Source organism: Chrysemys picta, chromosome 11 (assembly GCF_011386835.1).
Source record: "Chrysemys picta bellii isolate R12L10 chromosome 11, ASM1138683v2, whole genome shotgun sequence".
NCBI lineage: Eukaryota > Metazoa > Chordata > Testudines > Emydidae > Chrysemys > Chrysemys picta.
The window spans coordinates 68589458-68606440 of record NC_088801.1 but is presented as its reverse complement, the minus strand read 5'-3'; the positions used below and the strand labels follow the sequence as shown (position 1 = coordinate 68606440).

General features: G+C 47.3%; 1 protein-coding gene and 1 long non-coding RNA gene across 8 annotated transcripts in view; both read right to left on the bottom strand.

The window, feature by feature from the left end:
• The window catches only part of LOC135974179 (uncharacterized), a 217352-nt gene that overhangs the window by 70431 nt on the left and 129938 nt on the right, over window positions 1–16983 (bottom strand). The gene's annotated exons all lie outside the window — the stretch shown is intronic.
• Window positions 1–16983, bottom strand: part of LOC101941096 (zinc finger protein 436-like) — a 77719-nt gene that overhangs the window by 16711 nt on the left and 44025 nt on the right. For 5 of the 7 annotated variants that reach the window (XM_065561109.1, XM_042847104.2, XM_065561110.1 and 2 more), the window contains one exon: window positions 1–16978. This exon is cut by the window's left edge and continues 16711 nt beyond it. In XM_065561109.1, coding sequence (XP_065417181.1) covers window positions 16455–16978 — 524 coding nt within the window. In that variant the 3' untranslated portion in view covers window positions 1–16454. The other 2 variants (XM_065561111.1, XM_065561113.1) reach the window with 2 other exon arrangements.

The window sequence follows — 16983 nt, the reverse complement described above, 5'->3', positions numbered from 1 at the left end:
ATCCTAGCCACACTCCCCTGCCTTCCCAGCCAACACTCCCCACTCAGCATTCACAGACCACATTAAGAATAGTCCCAGTTCGTCACAGCTGTGTCAGGCCCAACTGAGGGTGTGGATCTGTTTGGAACGGCTGTAAATGGAGGTGAAAAGTGCAAACACTTCAGCCACTGTGGTGTTGGCAGAGGAATCCGGAGAGTGGGGGTGGGGCTCAGGCAAAGAGTTAGAGTGTGTGGGGGGTGAGGGCTCTGGCTGGGGATGCGGGCTCTAGGGTGGGGATGGGGATGAGGGTTTGTGTTGCAGTGGGGCTCCCCGGGGCTACAGTGGGGAGCGAGAACTCCCCCCAGCTCTCTCTCCCTGCAGCAGCACCTGGGCTGGTGGGGGAGAGGCGCCTTTCCTCCGGCCGCAGCAGGTCCCAGCTGGGCTGGATCGGGGGAGTGGCGCCTGTCCCCCAGCAGCAGGTTCGGGGCCAGGCTGGGTTGGGGCTTGGGAAGGGGAGAGGCATCTCTCCCTGCCGCAGCCCTGAGATCCTGCACAACGCTTAATAGGCCGCTGCACAGTCATGCAGCTTAGAGGGAAGTTAGTTGGTGACTCCCTACTGAGAACAACAGACAGGCCTGTCACCAGAGATGATCTGGAGAACAGAAGGCCTGTCTGTCAGGAGCTAAGATACGGGATGTGGACCTGAGGCCGAAGAGGATCCTAATGGGAGCAGGAAAGAATCCACTGATTCTCCTTCATGTGGGAGCAAACAATACTGCTAGATTCTCGCTGGAATGCATCAAGGGAGACTATGCCAAGCTGGGGAAGATGCTTAAAGAAATGGAGGCTCAGATGACCTTCAGTGGGATCCTATCTGTCCCTGGAGGAAAAGAACGAAGGTGAGACAAGATTATGATGATCATCAGATGGCTCAGGCTATAAGGAGGGCTTTGGGATGGTTGACCACTGGAAGGCATTCAAGACAGAGGACAATTCTAATGGGATGGACTCCACCGGAGTAGGGAGAGTAATAGACTTCTGGAATGGAAGTTGGCACAACTGATTGAAAGAGCTTTAAACTAGGAAGTCGGGGGAGATGCTTGGGAGATTTTCATGTAATCTCCACGCCTGATTCTAACATTGACTGTGAGGAAAATCAAGAAAGATAGTATACAGCAATGGAGAAAGGAACTGCAGAGGGTAGGAGAATGGACACTAAAAGGAAAGGTAGTGCCAATGTCTGCCTAGGAAGGAGTACAGTGGAAAGGGATCTGGGGGTCATAGTAGATCACAAGCTAAATATGAGTTAACAGTGTAACACTGTTGCAAAAAAGGCAAACATCAGTCTGGGATTTATAGCAGGAGTGTTGTAAGCAAGACACAAGAAGTAATTCTTTTGCTCTACTCCGTGCTGATTATGCCTCAACTGGAGTATTGTGCCCAGTTCTGGGTGCCACGTTGCAGGAAAGATGTGGACAATTTGGAGAAAATCCAGAGAAGAGCAATAAAAATGAGTAAAGGTCTAGAAAACATGAGCTATGAGGGAAGATTGAAAAAACTGTGTTTGTTTAGTCTGGAGAAGAGAAGACTGAGAGGGGACATGATAATAGTTTTCAAGTACATGTTATAGGGAGGTAAATTGTTCTCATTAACCTATGCGGATAGGACAAGAAGCAATGGGCTTAAGCAAGGGGCGTTTAGGTTGGAGAAAGGGAGGTTTAGGTTGGACATTAGGAAAAACTTCCTAACTTTCAGGGTGGTTAAGCACTGGAATAAAATTGCCAAGGGAGGTTGTGGAATCTCTGTCATTGCAGATTTTTAAGAATAGGTTAGATAAACACCTGTCAGGGATGATATAGATAATACTTAGTCCTGCCATGAGTGCAAGGGACTGGTCTAGATGACCTCTCGAGGTCCCTTCTAGTCCTACGATTCTATTATTCTATGGTCAATGATACTAACAGTCAGGTAGGTGATACTGATGGTAGACTGACTGTACCTAATCGGGCGAGGAGTCTGCGTGAAGCCAAGCAGAAACAAGTAAGATGTTTGTACACCAATGAAAGGAGTCTGGGAAACAAAATGGAGGAACTAGAACTACTGATGCAGGAAGTGAAACCAGATATTATCGGGATAACAGAAACATGGTGGAATAGTAGTTATTGCTGGAGTAGTGATATTGAAGGATATGTACTGTTCAGGAAAGTCAGAAATAAAGGTAAAGGTAGTGGAGTAGCATTGCATATTAATGATGAGATAGACTGTAAAGAAATTAGAAGTCATGAAATGGATAAGACATCCAAGAATATTAAAGAAACTGGCACATGAAATTGCAAGTCCATTAGCAAGGATTTTTAATAAATCTATAAATCTGGGAGTCATACCCTATGACTGTAGGATTGTTAAAATAGTACCCATTTTTAAGAAAGGGGGGGAAAGTGATCAAGGAAACTACAGGTTAGTTTGACCTCAATTGTATGTAAGGTCTTAGAAAAAAAAATTGAAAGAGAAAGTAGTTAAGAACATAGTGGTAAATGGTAATTGGGATAAAATACAACATGGTTTTACAAAAGGTAGATCGTGCCGGACCAACCTGATCTCTTTCTTTGAGAAGATAACTGATTCTCTAGACAAAGGAAATGCAGTAGATCTAATCTACTAGGATTTCAGTAAGGCATTTGATACAGTTCTACACAGGAAATTATTACTTAAATTGGAGAAGATGGGATTAATATGAGAATTGAAAGGTGGATAAGGAACTGGTTAAAGGTGAACTATCAGGCTGCAGGGAGGTTACTAGCCTTAGTTATTGATCTTAACATTTTTATTAATGACCTTGGTACAAAAAGTGGGAGTGAGCTAATAAAATTTGTGGATGACACAAAGTTAGGAGCTATTGCCAATACGAAGGAGAGCCGGAATATCATACAAGAAGCTCTGGAGGGCCTGGAAAACTGGAGTAATAGAAATGTAATGAAATTTAATAGTTCACAGTGCAAGGTCATGCACTTGGGGCAGCGAGCCTGGCGGCACACACCCAGCAGAGGGCAGCGAGTGCAGCAGCACATGCTCAGCACGGGGTAGTGAAGCTGGCAGCAATGGAGGGGGAAGGGAATGATTTGCTGCTTGCCCTGAAATCACCCCTACCGCAATAAACTTATTGGACAATTGTAGGAGTCAAATCGCGGTTGCTGCAAAGTCCCCGAGGGTGACTCTGCTACACAGCTGTAGCTCTGCCTTTTCACCTGGGCTTAGCACTTCACATGCTAAGGCTTTCTAGCGGGCTGTCACAGTGGCATTCAGCCATGGCATGAAGTCAGAGTTAAAACCTGAGACTATTCCTCAGGACACCTGATCACGTTTACCACTCCTTCTCTGTTGTTACTGGCTTTCAGCTTGCTGCAGCTGGGCCTCCACACAATGTAACATCATGAACCCCTCCTCCGGCCCCTCCCATGAGTTCTGCGTCTTGTGCCTTTCTCATGGCATGACATCCGTACCAAGTCCCCTGCATCAAATCACCAGGCACAGGCATTAGGATCTTACAGGGCTTCCTGGGCAGCATGGCTTGTTGGGAGGTTCAGCCGAACCATTTCCATCATAGTCTTTAAATCTTTCCAAAACTTTTGTACAGCTTCAACCACTGGCTCCCCCTTAGCCTCCGTGTCACCCTCCCAGGAGTCCCTGATGAAAACCAGGGGACATTGGCCCTTTCCACCATACAGGAGATCAAAGGGGGTGAACCCTCTGGCCTCTCAGGGTACCTCCCTATAAGCAAATCACAGATAGGATAACATTATATCCTAGGCATTTGCCCTCTTGGTTGCATACATTCCCAACATAGCTTTTAGGGCCTCACGTTGCACCTGGGAGACTCAGGAAATACTTGTTCCCAGTCCACAGAACTCTGATGTTCTTCCCTATGAGGGGCAGTATTAAAAAGCAACTCTGCAACATGACTCTTGTGACTCTAATTCCTTGGCCATATGGACTGTATTCCTTTCTGGCAACCAGTACACAGAGTGGGTAGAAGCCTGGCATACAGCAATCTCCTGCAATATCCTAGAGAAACCTTATTGCATTAAGTTCAAGTCTCTTAGGGTATGTGTACACTACAAAATTAGGTCGAATTTATAGAAGCTGGTTTTATAGAAACGATTGTGTGTGTCCCCACATAAAATGCTCTAAGTGCATTAAGTCGGCGGACCACGTCCCAGTACCGAGGCTAGCGTCGACTTCCGGGGCGTTGCACTGTGAGTACCTATCCCACAGTTCCCGCAGTCTCCGCCACCCATTAGAATTCTGGGTTGAGATCCCAATGCCTGATGATGCAAAAACAGTGTCGCGGGGGGGTTCTGGGTACATGTCGTCAGGCCCCTCCCCCTCCGTCAGAGCAACGGCAGACAATCGATTCGCGCCTTTTTACCTGGGTTACCTGTGCAGACAACATACCACGGCAAGCATGGAGCCCGCTCAGCTCAGCTCAGCGTCACCATATGTCATCTGGGTGCTGGCAGACGTGGGACTGCATTGCTATACAGCAGCAGCTCCTTGCCTTTTGGTAGTAGATGGTGTATTACAACTGGTATCTATCATTGTCGTATTCCTCAGTGAGTTCAGTCAGAGGCACCTGGGCAGACATGTTTTGTTTCCTGGAGACTCAGTCCTGCCGGCAATCCTATTGAACCGTCTTGACGATGATGGCTAGCAATCGTAATATAGCATCTTCTGCCAAGCACCCAGATGGCTATCAGTCATGCTGCACTGTCTGCTGCCAGCCTAAGATGTAAAAGACAGATGGACCAGATTTGTTCTGTATTCATTTGCTTCCCCCTCCCTCTGTGAAATCAACGGCCTGCTAAACCCAGGGTTTTGAGTTCAATCTTTGGGGGGGCCATTCTGTGTGACAGTTGTTTGTGTTTCTCCCTGATGCACAGCCACCTTTGTTGATTTTAATTCCCTGTAAGCCATGTCTTCACTCGCCCCTCCGTCAGACAATAGTTTCGTGCCTTTTTTCAGCCCAGACGCCATAGCACTGGGATCATGGAGCCTGCTCAGATCACCGCGGCAATTATGAGCACTATGAACACCACGCGCATTGTCCTGGAGTATATGCAGAGCCAGAACATCCCAAAGCAAAACCAGGCGAGGAGGCGATTGCAGCGCAGCGACAAGAGTGATGAGGAAATTGACATGGACATAGACCTATCACAAAGTACAGGTCCCAGCAATGTGAAAATCATGATGTTACGGAGGGAGGTTCATGCCATGGAACGCCAATTCTGGGCCCGGGAAACAAGCACAGACTGGTGGGACCGCATCGTGTTGCAGGTGTGGGACGATTCCCAGTGGCTGCAAAACTTTCGCATGCGTAAGGGCACTTTCATGGAACTTTGTGACTTGCTTTCCCCTGCCCTGAAGCGCCAGAATACCAGGATGAGAGCAGCCCTCACAGTTGAGAAGCGAGTGGTGATAGCCCTGTGGAAGCTTGCAACGCCAGACAGCTACCGGTCAGTCGGGAATCAATTTGGAGTGGGTAAATCTACTGTGGGGGCTGCTGTGATCCAAGTAGCCAATGCAATCAAAGACCTGCTGATATCAAGGGTAGTGACTCTGGGAAATGTGCAGGTCATAGTGGATGGCTTTGCTGTAATGGGATTCCCAAACTGTGGTGGGGCGATAGACGGAACCCATATCCCTATCTTGTCACCGGAGCACCAAGCCACCGAGTACATAAACTGCAAAGGGTACTTTTCAATGCTGCTGCAAGCCCTGGTGGATCACAAGGGACGTTTCACTAACATCAACGTGGGATGGCCGGGAAAGGTACATGATGCTCATGTCTTCAGGAACTCTGGTCTGTTTCAAAAGCTGGAGGAAGGGACTTTCTTCCTGGACCAGAAAATAACTGTTGGGGATGTTGAAATGCCTATAGTTATCCTTGGGGACCCAGCCTACCCCTTAATGCCATGGCTCATGAAGCCATACACAGGCAGCCTGGATAGTAGTCAGGACCTGTTCAACTATAGGCTGAGCAAGTGCCGAATGGTGGTAGAATGTGCATTTGGACGTTTAAAAGCACGCTGGCGCAGTTTACTGACTTGGATAGACCACAGCGAAACCAATATCCCCATTGTTATTGCTTCTTGCTGTGAGCTCCACAATATCTGTGAGAGTAAGGGGGAGACATTTATGGCGGAGTGGGAGGTTGAGGCAAATCGCCTGGCCGCTGATTACGCGCAGCCAGACACCAGGGCGGTTAGAGGAGCACAGCAGGGTGCGGTGCGCATCAGAGAAGCTTTGAAAATGAGTTTTGTGATTGGCCAGGCTACAGTGTGAAACTTCTGTTTGTTTCTCCTTGATTAACACCCCCCCCCCGGTTCACTCTACGTGCCTATAAACTAACCACCCTTCCCTCCCCCCTTCGAGCACCGCTTGCAGAGGCAATAAAGTCATTGTTACTTCACATTCATGCATTCTTTATTAATTCATCACACAACTAGGGGGATAACTGCCAAGGTACGGGTGGGGGAGGAGGGAAGGAAAAGGACACACTGCAGTTTAAAACTTTAACACTTATTGAAGGCCAGCCTTCTGATGCTTGGGCAATCATCTGGGGTGGCTTTTGTGAACAGGGGCTGCTAACAGGGAGTTTCGCAAGGGAGTTTGGAAGGGGAGCAGAAAGGGAGCGCGGGTCCCTTGCCGGTTCTATCTTATACCCTTTAGACCCCTTAAAACCTATAGCCCAAACTACATTCAAAACTTCCTGCCTTAAACAACCCCTTCATTAACTAGGAGACAATGCAGGCAGAAGCCCAGCTGCAGAGTGGGGGCTATCCAGTTTATTGCACTGAGTGTAGCATGTATGATTACCTGCCCTGTGGGCGTATGGCGTATATGTGCATTCGGTGCAAGGAGCTTCTGGCCCTCAGAGACCACGTATGGACTCTGGAGGCAAGGGTGGCGGAACTGGAGGAGCTAAGGGAGGCTGAGAGCTATGTTGATGAGGCTTTCCTGGACACTGTAGAACTGTCCCACCTCCGGTCAGACAGCCCCTGCGCTGTTGAGGAGGATGAAAGGCCCAGGGAAGCAGAGCAGTCAATGGGAGCAGAGGGAAACCTTCCCATAGTTGGGACCCTCCTTCCGGACGGTGCTGGGGTTGCCTCTCACACTGAGGTTACCTCTCCAGGGGAAGGAACTCCAGTTGCTAGGAAAAGGCAGGTATTAGTATTGGGAGATTCGATCATTAGAAACGTATGGTGACTTGCCTGCCTGGTGCGAAGGTTGCGGCTCTCTTGAGGCATCTAGACAGACTTATGTGTACTGCTGGGGAGGAGCCGGTGGTCGTGGTACATGTAGGTACCAATGACATAGGGAAGGGTAGGAGAGATGTCCTGGAGGCCAAATTCAGGCTGCTAGGGAAGAGACTGAAATCCAGGACCTCTATGGTGGCATTCTCAGAAATGCTCCCAGTTCCACGCGCAGGGCCAGGTAGGCAGGCAGAGCTTCAGAGTCTCAATGCGTGGATGAGATGATGGTGTAGAGAGGAGGGGTTTACATTCATTAGGAACTGGGGAAACTTCTGGAATGGGGGGAGCCTATACAGGAAGGATGGGCTCCACCTAAACCAAAGTGGAACCAGACTGCTGGCACTAAACATTAAAAAGGTTGTAGAGCAGTTTTTAAACTAGGAGATGGGGGAAAGCCGACTGCTGCAGAGGAGCATGTGGATCGGACAGAGACTTCTCTTAGGGGAGAGTCTAATGATAGAGAATCTCCAGGTTATAGTCAGGAGCAGAGGATGGAAGAGGATAAAGTAGGGGCCAGATCAGATGATAAACATTTACATAAAAAAGAAACATTTACAGTAAAAGAACTAAAAAAGAACCACCGTGGCTTAACAACCATGTAAAAGAAGCAGTGAGAGATAAAAAGACTTCCTTTAAAAAGTGGAAGTCAAATCCTAGTCAAGCAAATAGAAAGGAGCATAAACACTGCCAAATTAAGTGCAAGAATGTAATAAGAAAAGCCAAACAGGAGTTTGAAGAACAGCTAGCCAAAAACTCCAAAGGTAATAACAAAATGTTTTTTAAGTACATCAGAAGCAGGAAGCCTGCTAAACAACCAGTGGGGCCCCTTGATGATCGAGATACAAAAGGAGCGCTTAAAGACGATAAACTCATTGCGGAGAAACTAAATGGATTCTTTGCTTCAGTCTTCATGGCTGAGGATGTTAGGGAGATTCCCAAACCGGAGCTGGCTTTTGTAGGTGACAAATCTGAGGAACTGTCACGGATTGAAGTGTCATGAGAGGAGGTTTTGGAATTAATTGATAAACTTAACATTAATAAGTCACCGGGACCAGATGGCATTCACCCAAGAGTTCTGAAAGAACTCAAATGTGAAGTTGCGGAACTGTTAACTAAGGTTTGTAACCTGTCCTTTAAATCGGCTTCTGAACCCAATGACTGGAAGTTAGCTAATGTAACGCCAATATTTAAAAAGGGCTCTAGCGGTGATCCCGGCAATTACAGACCAGTAAGTCTAACATCTGTACCGGGCAAATTAGTCGAAACAATAGTTAAGAATAAAATGGTCTGACACATAGAAAAACATAAACTGTTGAGCAATAGTCAACATGGTTTCTGTAAAGGGAAATCGTGTCTTACTAATATATTAGAATTCTTTGATGGGGTCAACAAACATGTGGACAAGGGGGATCCAGTGGACATAGTGTACTTAGATTTCCAGAAAGCCTTTGACAAGGTCCCTCACCAAAGGCTCTTATGTAAATTAAGCTGCCATGGGATAAAAGGGAAGGTCCTTTCATGGATTGAGAACTGGTTAAAAGACAGGGAACAAAGGGTAGGAATTAATGGTAAATTCTCAGTATGGAGAGGGGTATCTAGTGGTGTTCCCCAAGGGTCAGTCCTCGGACTGATCCTATTCAACTTATTCATAAATGATCTGGAGAAAGGGGTAAACAGTGAGGTGGCAAAGTTTGCAGATGATACTAAACTGCTAAAGATAGTTAAGTCCAAAGCAGACTGTGAAGAACTTCAAAAAGATCTCACAAAACTAAGTGATTGGGCAACAAAATGGCAAATGAAATTTAATGTGGATAAATGTAAAGTAATGCACATTGGAAAAAATAACCCCAACTATACATACAATATGATGGGGGCTAATTTAGCTACAAGAAGTCAGGAAAAAGATCTTGGAGTCATTGTGGATAGTTCTCTGAAAATGTCCACGCAGTGTGCAGAGGCGGTCAAAAAAGCAAACAGGATGTTAGGAATCATTAAAAAGGGGATAGAGAATAAGACTGAGAATATATTATTACCCTTATATAAATCGATGGTGCGCCCTCATCTCGAATACTGCGTACAGATGTGGTCTCCTCATCTCAAAAAAGATATACTGGCACTAGAAAAGATTCAGAAAAGGGCAACTAAAATGATTAAGGGTTTGGAATGGGTCCCATATGAGGAGAGATTAAAGAGGCTAGGACTCTTCAGCTTGGAAAAGAGGAGACTAAGGGGGGATATGATAGAGGTATATAAAATTATGAGTGATGTGGAGAAAGTGGATAAGGAAAAGTTATTTACTTATTCCCATAATACAAGAACTAGGGGTCATCAAATGAAATTAATAGGCAGCAGGTTTAAAACAAATAAAAGGAAGTTCTTCTTCACACAGCGCACAGTCAACTTGTGGAACTCCTTACCTGAGGAGGTTGTGAAGGCTAGGACTATAACAGAGTTTAAAAGAGAACTGGATAAATTCATGGTGGTTAAGTCCATTAATGGCTATTAGCCAGGACGGGTAAGGAATGGTGTCCCTAGCCTCCGTCTGTCAGAGGGTGGAGGTGGATGGTAGGAGAGAGATCACTTGATCATTGCCTGTTAGGTTCACTCCCTCTGGGGCACCTGGCATTGGCCACTGTCGGTAGACAGGATACTGGGCTAGATGGACCTTTGGTCTGACCCGGTACGGCCTTTCTTATGTTCTTATGTTATGTTCTTACGAGTGGCTGGGTGGCCGGAGGCACCCCCACCAGATTCTTGGGCGTCTGGGTGAGGAGGCTATGGAACTTGGGGAGGAGGGCTGTTGGTTACACAGGGGCTGTAGCGGCAGTCTCTGCTCCTGCTGCCTTTCCTGCAGCTTAACCATACGCTGGAGCATATCAGTTTGATGCTCCAGCAGCCGGAGCATCGACTCTTGCCTTCTGTCTGCAAGCTGACACCACCTATCCTCTTCAGCCCGCCACTTGCTCTCTTTAGCCCACGATTCAGCCCGCCACCTCTCCTCTTATTCATATTGTGCTTTTTTGCACTCTGACATTGACTGCCTCCACACATTCTGCTGTGCTCTGTCAGCATGGGAGGACATCTGGAGCTCCGAGAACATATCATCCCGAGTCCACCGTTTTCTCCTTCTAATCTTCACTAGCCTCTGCGAAGGAGAAACATTTGCAGCTGGTGGAGGAGAAGGGAGAGGTGGTTAAAAAAGACACATTTTAGAGAACAACGGGTACACTCTTTCACATTAAATTTTGCTGTTCACATTACACAGCACATGTGCTTTCGTTACAAGGTCGCATTTTTCCTCTTATATTGAGGGCCTGCCGGTTTGATGTGAGAGATCACTCATGCAGTGCCAGGCAACAGAATTCGGCTTGCAGGCAGCCATGGTAAGCCACAGTCTTTTGGCTTTTTTTAACCTTCATAACATGTGGGAATGGTTTCAAACAGCACCGCCCTCATTTCCCATACCAAGCACCCATTGGGTTGGCCATTTAAAATGGGTTTGCAATGTAAAAGGAGGGGCTGCGGTTTCCGGGTTAACATGCAGCACAAACCCAACTACCCCCGCACACACACACCCAATTCTCTGGGATGATCACTTCACCCCTCCCCTCCACCGCGTGGCTAACAGCGGGGAACATTTCTGTTCAGCCGAGCAGGAATGGGCACCTCTGAATCTCCCCTTAATAAAATCACCCCATTTCAACCAGGTGACCGTGAATGATATCACTCTCCTGAGAATAACAAAGAGAGATAAGGAATGGATGTTGTCTGCATGCCAGCAAACACCGGGACCATACGCTGCCATGCTTTGTTATGCAATGATTCCAGACTACGTGCTACTGGCCTGGCGTGGTAAAGTGTCCTACCATGGCGGACGGGATAAGGCAGCCCTCCCCAGAAACCTTTTGCAAAGGCTTTGGGAGTACATGAAGGAGAGCTTTCTGGAGATGTCCCTGGAGGATTTCCGCTCCATCCCCATACACGTTAACAGACTTTTCCAGTAGCTGTACTGGCCAGGACAAATTAATCATTAATCATTAAACACGCTTGCTTTTAAACCATGTGTAATATTTACAAAGGTACATTCACCAGAGGTCCCTTGTGTGCCCTCAGGGTCTGGAAGCACGCCTTGGGTGAGTTTGGGGGTTACTGGTTCCAGGTCCAGGGTGATAAACATATCCTGGCTGTTGGGGAAACCGGTTTCTCCGCTTCCTTGCTGTGAGCTATCTTCATTGTCTTCATCATCATCTTTCTCGTACCCCGAACCCGCTTCCCTGTTGCGTGATTCTCCATTGATGGAGTCAAAGCACATGGTTGGGGTAGTGGTGGCTGCACCCCCTAGATGGCATGCAGCGCCGCGTAGAAGCGGCATGTTTGCGGCTCTGCCCCAGACCGTCCGTTTGCCTCTCTGGCTTTGTGGTAGGCTTGCCTTAGCTCCTTAATTTTCACGCGGCACTGCTGTGCGTCCCTGTTATGGCTTCTGTCCTTCATGGCCTTTGAGACTTTTTCTAATATTTTGCCATTTCGTTTACTGCTAGGGAGTTCAGCTAGCACTGATTCGTCTCCCCATATGGCAAGCAGATCCCGTACCTCCCGTTCGGTCCATGCTGGAGCTCTTTTGCAATCCTGGGACTCCATCATGGTTACCTGTGCTGATGAGCTCTGCGTGGTCACCTGTGCTCTCCACGCAGGGCAAACAGGAAATGAAATTCAAAAGTTCGCGGGGCTTTTCCTGTCTGCCTGGTCACTGCATCTGAGTTGAGAGTGCTGTCCAGAGCGGTCACAATGAAGCACTGTGGGACAGCTCCCGGAGGCCAATAACGTCAAATGCCGTCCACACTACCCCAAATCCGACCCGCAAAGGCCGATTTCATCGCTAATCCCCTCGTCAGAGGTGGAGTAAAGAAACCGGTTTAAAGGGCCCTTTAAGTTGAAAAAAAGGGCTTCGTCGTGTGGACGTGTCCAGGCTTAATTCGATTTAACGCTGCTAAATTCGACCTAAACTCGTAGTGTAGACCAGGCCTAAGTGTTTAGCCCTGGATCTGGCCTTGCTAGATGGTTAATATCTAGTGGGCAGTCATGGGAAAAAACTTCTTCAATGCAGAGTTAAGGTTGCCTGGTGAGATGTCGTCCCCTTGCAAAACCTTAACTTCACCAAAACTCAAACCTCTGAACACCAGGAAATGGTGTTAACTTAACTCTGCCCTCTTTCAGCAATGTCCCAATATGCTGCTTTAACACACATAGATTTTGCTCTGCCAACACCACAGTGGCTGAAATGTCCGCACTTTTCACATCAATTTACAGCCCTTCGAAACAGAACAAAGGAACAAAGGGCTGAAGAGGCTACAGCTGGGAGAGCGCTAGGAAGCCTGGGAGAGGCTGATTTGACTGGGTCTGCGCAGTGCATTGTGGGCCCGTAAGCACTGGTGTGAGACTCGGGTCTTGAAATTCTAAACCCAGGGTCACCGTTCAGTGTAGACTCTCCAGCACAGGCTTAGACACACTGAGCCTGCAGACTCGAGTCCCACACACCCAGGCTCACATTGCAGTGACTGTTACAGTCAAACGGGGGAGATGGTTACACAACTTGTCTCCTTCAGTATCTTTACTCTTCACAGAAAGTTTATTTTAAAGCTGATCAACATAAATTCCATTTGAAATAGAAATAATTAAAATCTACATTGGTTGTCCATTCTCATATACTTCTCTCAATCCCTTTAGAGTGAGGTTTTACTTCAGCATTGCTTAATCCAAAGGGGCTGAATTACATCAAATAAACTTGTCAGAATTAGCCACCATTTTCTAAAATACTGATGCAACAAAAACAAACAAAGAAAATAAATAAAAAACAATATAATTTGCAGTCTTACAATAGAATTCCAGTTATCACATAATCAGTCTCTTATTCTATAATGATTAACATCATGTTTAATTCCATTATCACTGGTAACAACAACAACGTATTCAAAGATTACAAAATCTTATCATATTGGTTAGTTTTCTCTCAATCCTCATTTCCACCAATGAGCCCTGTGTAATGCTCTGTTCTCCACTAACACAGGTGCCTTCCATTTCTAAGAGTTCATTTGTCTCTGGGGTGTGTCTATACTGCAGCATAAGACCGTGATTGAGCCCAGACTCAAGCCTAAGCCCTTTTGCATCTACACTGCAATTGCACTAACCCAGGGCTCAGACCCAGGGTCCCAGGACCCTGCAAGGCTGGAGGGCCCAAGCACAAGTTAAGCTGAGATCCAGGGTCTGAGCCCCATTGCTTTGCAGTGTAGATGCAGCCCCGCTTGACTGGGGTCACAGGAGTCAGCTGGAAGTATCCCACAATTCCATGGGACAAATTCCTTAGTCCTCTCTCCCCCAACAATCTGCAATCCACTCTACTGAAAACAGAAGCCTTCCCCCCTTTGCAAATGGCAGCTGCTCAGGTCAGCATTAACCCATTCGCTTCTGACAACTGATCTGTAAGCACACTATCAGAGAGTCTCCTGGGTGTGCAAAGGAGAGCGAACCCATCAAGCCTTTGGCAAAGCGAGCTGCTTCCTGGTAACATGCAGGGTGGGTGGTAAATTTTCGCAAAGTGCACCACAGTCCTGGAACTAGAGCGGCCACATTTGGGGGGTCGGGGGAACACAAGGGAGTATGGGATGCGGGTACTTTGACTCGGGTCTGCGCACTGCTGTGTGGACACCAGAGCCCTAGGTTGCAGCACAGGTTAGAAAAGTCTAACACACCCAGGATTTCTTCACAAAGGTCAGACTCAAGTTCCACTAAGCCTGGGATTACATTACATTACGCTGTCTTCTCCTGTAAATCTGAGGTACATTCTGTCAAATAAAAATAATATCCATTTATGAGACCAATCTTCCTTAAGAAAAGAGTGGAAAAACCCACAACACAGAGGAGTAGAAGACACTTTCAGCTTCATATATTTGCAGTATGCCGTTCTTCACTGTTTCAAAGTAGAAATGTTAAATTCCTACTGTTTCCTTAGGAGCATGCCCAATAATTGGAATATTCTTTCCTGCTGGCTGAACTCCACTTGAACTTCTTCCATGTCATCATAGAGGGGTGGGGAAAAGACATATATAAAATAAGATATTACCGTTTTAGCAAACGGTCATTTGTCTCAAAGTCCCCAATAAATCTGAGGTACATTCTGTCAAACAAAGGTAATATCCAATTATGAGACTAAACTGACTTCAGGACAAAGAGAAAAACCCACAACACAGAGGGGTGGAAGACACTTACAGTTTCCTATAAAATGAAATTCCAGAGCAGAATATAGCTGATAATTCAAAATCAAAACACATTCTCCCATCTCCCCTGATCCATTCAAACTCTCTTCACTCTGTGCCACTTCATTATTATTGAGTCATGTTATGTACAAAAGATTTAGCTTCATCACAAGGTGGAAAAGCAGCCAACCTTCCCATCTGCAAACAATCCCAGCTCAGCAGGAAAAAGGCCAGAAGCAGCTTTGCCAATAGATGGAAGCAGAGATGAAAGCACAGAATGACTACTCTGTGTTTGGAATCCATTCAAATCCCACTTCCAGGTCTGTGACACTTTCACATCTAGCCGCAGTGAGTCGGATTTAGGATCAGTGTGTGATACCTAAGCATAGAAAGCGCTCAGAACATGGCATCACATGACACACTGGGAGGTGCAGGGGTAGAACATGGGGAGGATAAACATTATTGTGCCTTACACAGAAGCTAATGCTGCTGGGGCAAGGGGGGATTGTGACAGTGATGGGGAAGGAGGGAATCCCTTTGACTCACCCCATCTCCTTTGGGTGTCACAGAGGCTGAAATGACACATTTTTCCTGCCCTGCTCCTGCTCTTTGTTCTATTTCAATCTATTTTAAATGAGGAAAATGGTAGAAAAAATATTTGTGTCCAGCACAACCCTGAGCAAGGTGAGAACAAGTGGGATTGAGACAATCTGTCCCCAATATGGAACTCGGTGACTAACAATCACTTTGTAACGGGGGAATGGTATCAACGTGATGCTCGGAGTTTGTCTAGACTAGGAAAAATGATGGATGTGAGCTCAGGTCAAGGGGAAAGCTAACTCCAGCCACTGTACCCGGATTATGTCTGCACTGCAAATGTAGTTGTGTTGTTACAACAAGTTCGCTAAAATGAGCCATTACGTCCATGCAAAATCCCAGTGGAGACAAAGCACAGGCCGTTTTTACCTCAGTGTAGCTAGTCAAGGTCAACCCCATCTCCCTCGCCTGGTGCTGATGGATATTTCTGGCAGGAGAAGGGCATGCTCCCAGGACTTATAAGACAAAGGAGTTGATAAAGGATAAAGATAAGGCTATGAGTCTTTCACAGAGCTCACGGAAGTCACAGATTACATCACTTTCCGTGACCTCCCATGACTTCTGCAGCAGCTGGTGCGGCTGACCCTGGGGCTGCCTAAGCTGCACCAGCTGCTGCTGGCTCTTGGGCCACTGGAGCAGTAGCAGTGGGGCCCGGCCCACTCCCTCCCCCAAGCAGCAGCAGCAGCAGCAGCAGCGACAGGGCCCTAGGCTGGAGCTCCCCCCCAGTACCTGCAGTGCCCCCGAGGCCCCTTCCCCAACACCTGCAGCGCCCTGGAGGCCCCCCTCACCAGCACCTGCAGTGCCCCGGAGGCCCCTTCCCCAGCACCTGCACCGCCCCGGAGGCCCTCCCCATCAGCACCTGCAGCGGCCTGGAGGCCCCCCACCACCAGCACCTGCAGTGCCCTGGAGGCCCACCCCCCACCAGCACCTGCAGCGCTCTGGAGCCCCTCCCCCAGCACCTAAGATTTAGTCAGGGGTATTTATAGTACAAATCAAGGGCATGTCACAGGCCAGGAATTTTTGTTTATTGCTCATGACCTGTCCATAACTGTTAGTAAAAATATTCATGACTAAATCATAGCCTTAAACATGGGATTCACCACAAAGAAGGGGGAGGTGTGAAAGACAGAGGCAGGCAACTCACATGGAGCTGAGAGACCACACTGAAGAAAATGGTGCAAATGATGTGGGAATTAGCTAATGTATTTTACAAAAAAGCTTTGGCCAGCCCTAGTCAAGACATTTATGGCATTACTCGCCTGTGTGGGTTCTCTTATGTCTCATAAAAGCTGAGTCCTGTCTAAAACTTTTCCCGCACTCAGGGGCATGTGAAGGATCTCTCTCGCATGTGGATTCTCTGATGTTTGCTGAGGGTTGAGCTCTGGCTGAAGCTTTTCCCACACTCAGAGCATTTATAGGGTCGCTCTCCTGTGTGGACTCGCTGATGTTTGATCAGGTCCGAGCGCCGACTGAAGCTTTTCCTGCACTCAGAGCACGTGTAGGGTCGCTCTCCTGTGTGGATTATCTGATGTGCAATAAGGTGTGTGCTCAATCTGAAGCTTTTCCCGCACTCTAGGCATTTGTAAGGTCTCGGTCCCATGTTCATTCTTTCATGTCTAATAACATCTGAGCTGCCACTGTAGCTTTTCTCTGGCCTTTGCTGACTCTCACAGGCTTTTGCCTCTGCACAACTCCAAGAAACTTTCCCTTTGGATCTTCCTGCTAATGTCCCATGTGGTTCTACTTGCTCAGCATCTTCCAGGTGGGGACTCTTCTCCTCGTTCTCACTCAGCATCCCATCTCCTGGAAGGATAGAGAGAGAATCCAGACATAGGTCACTCCCTGTG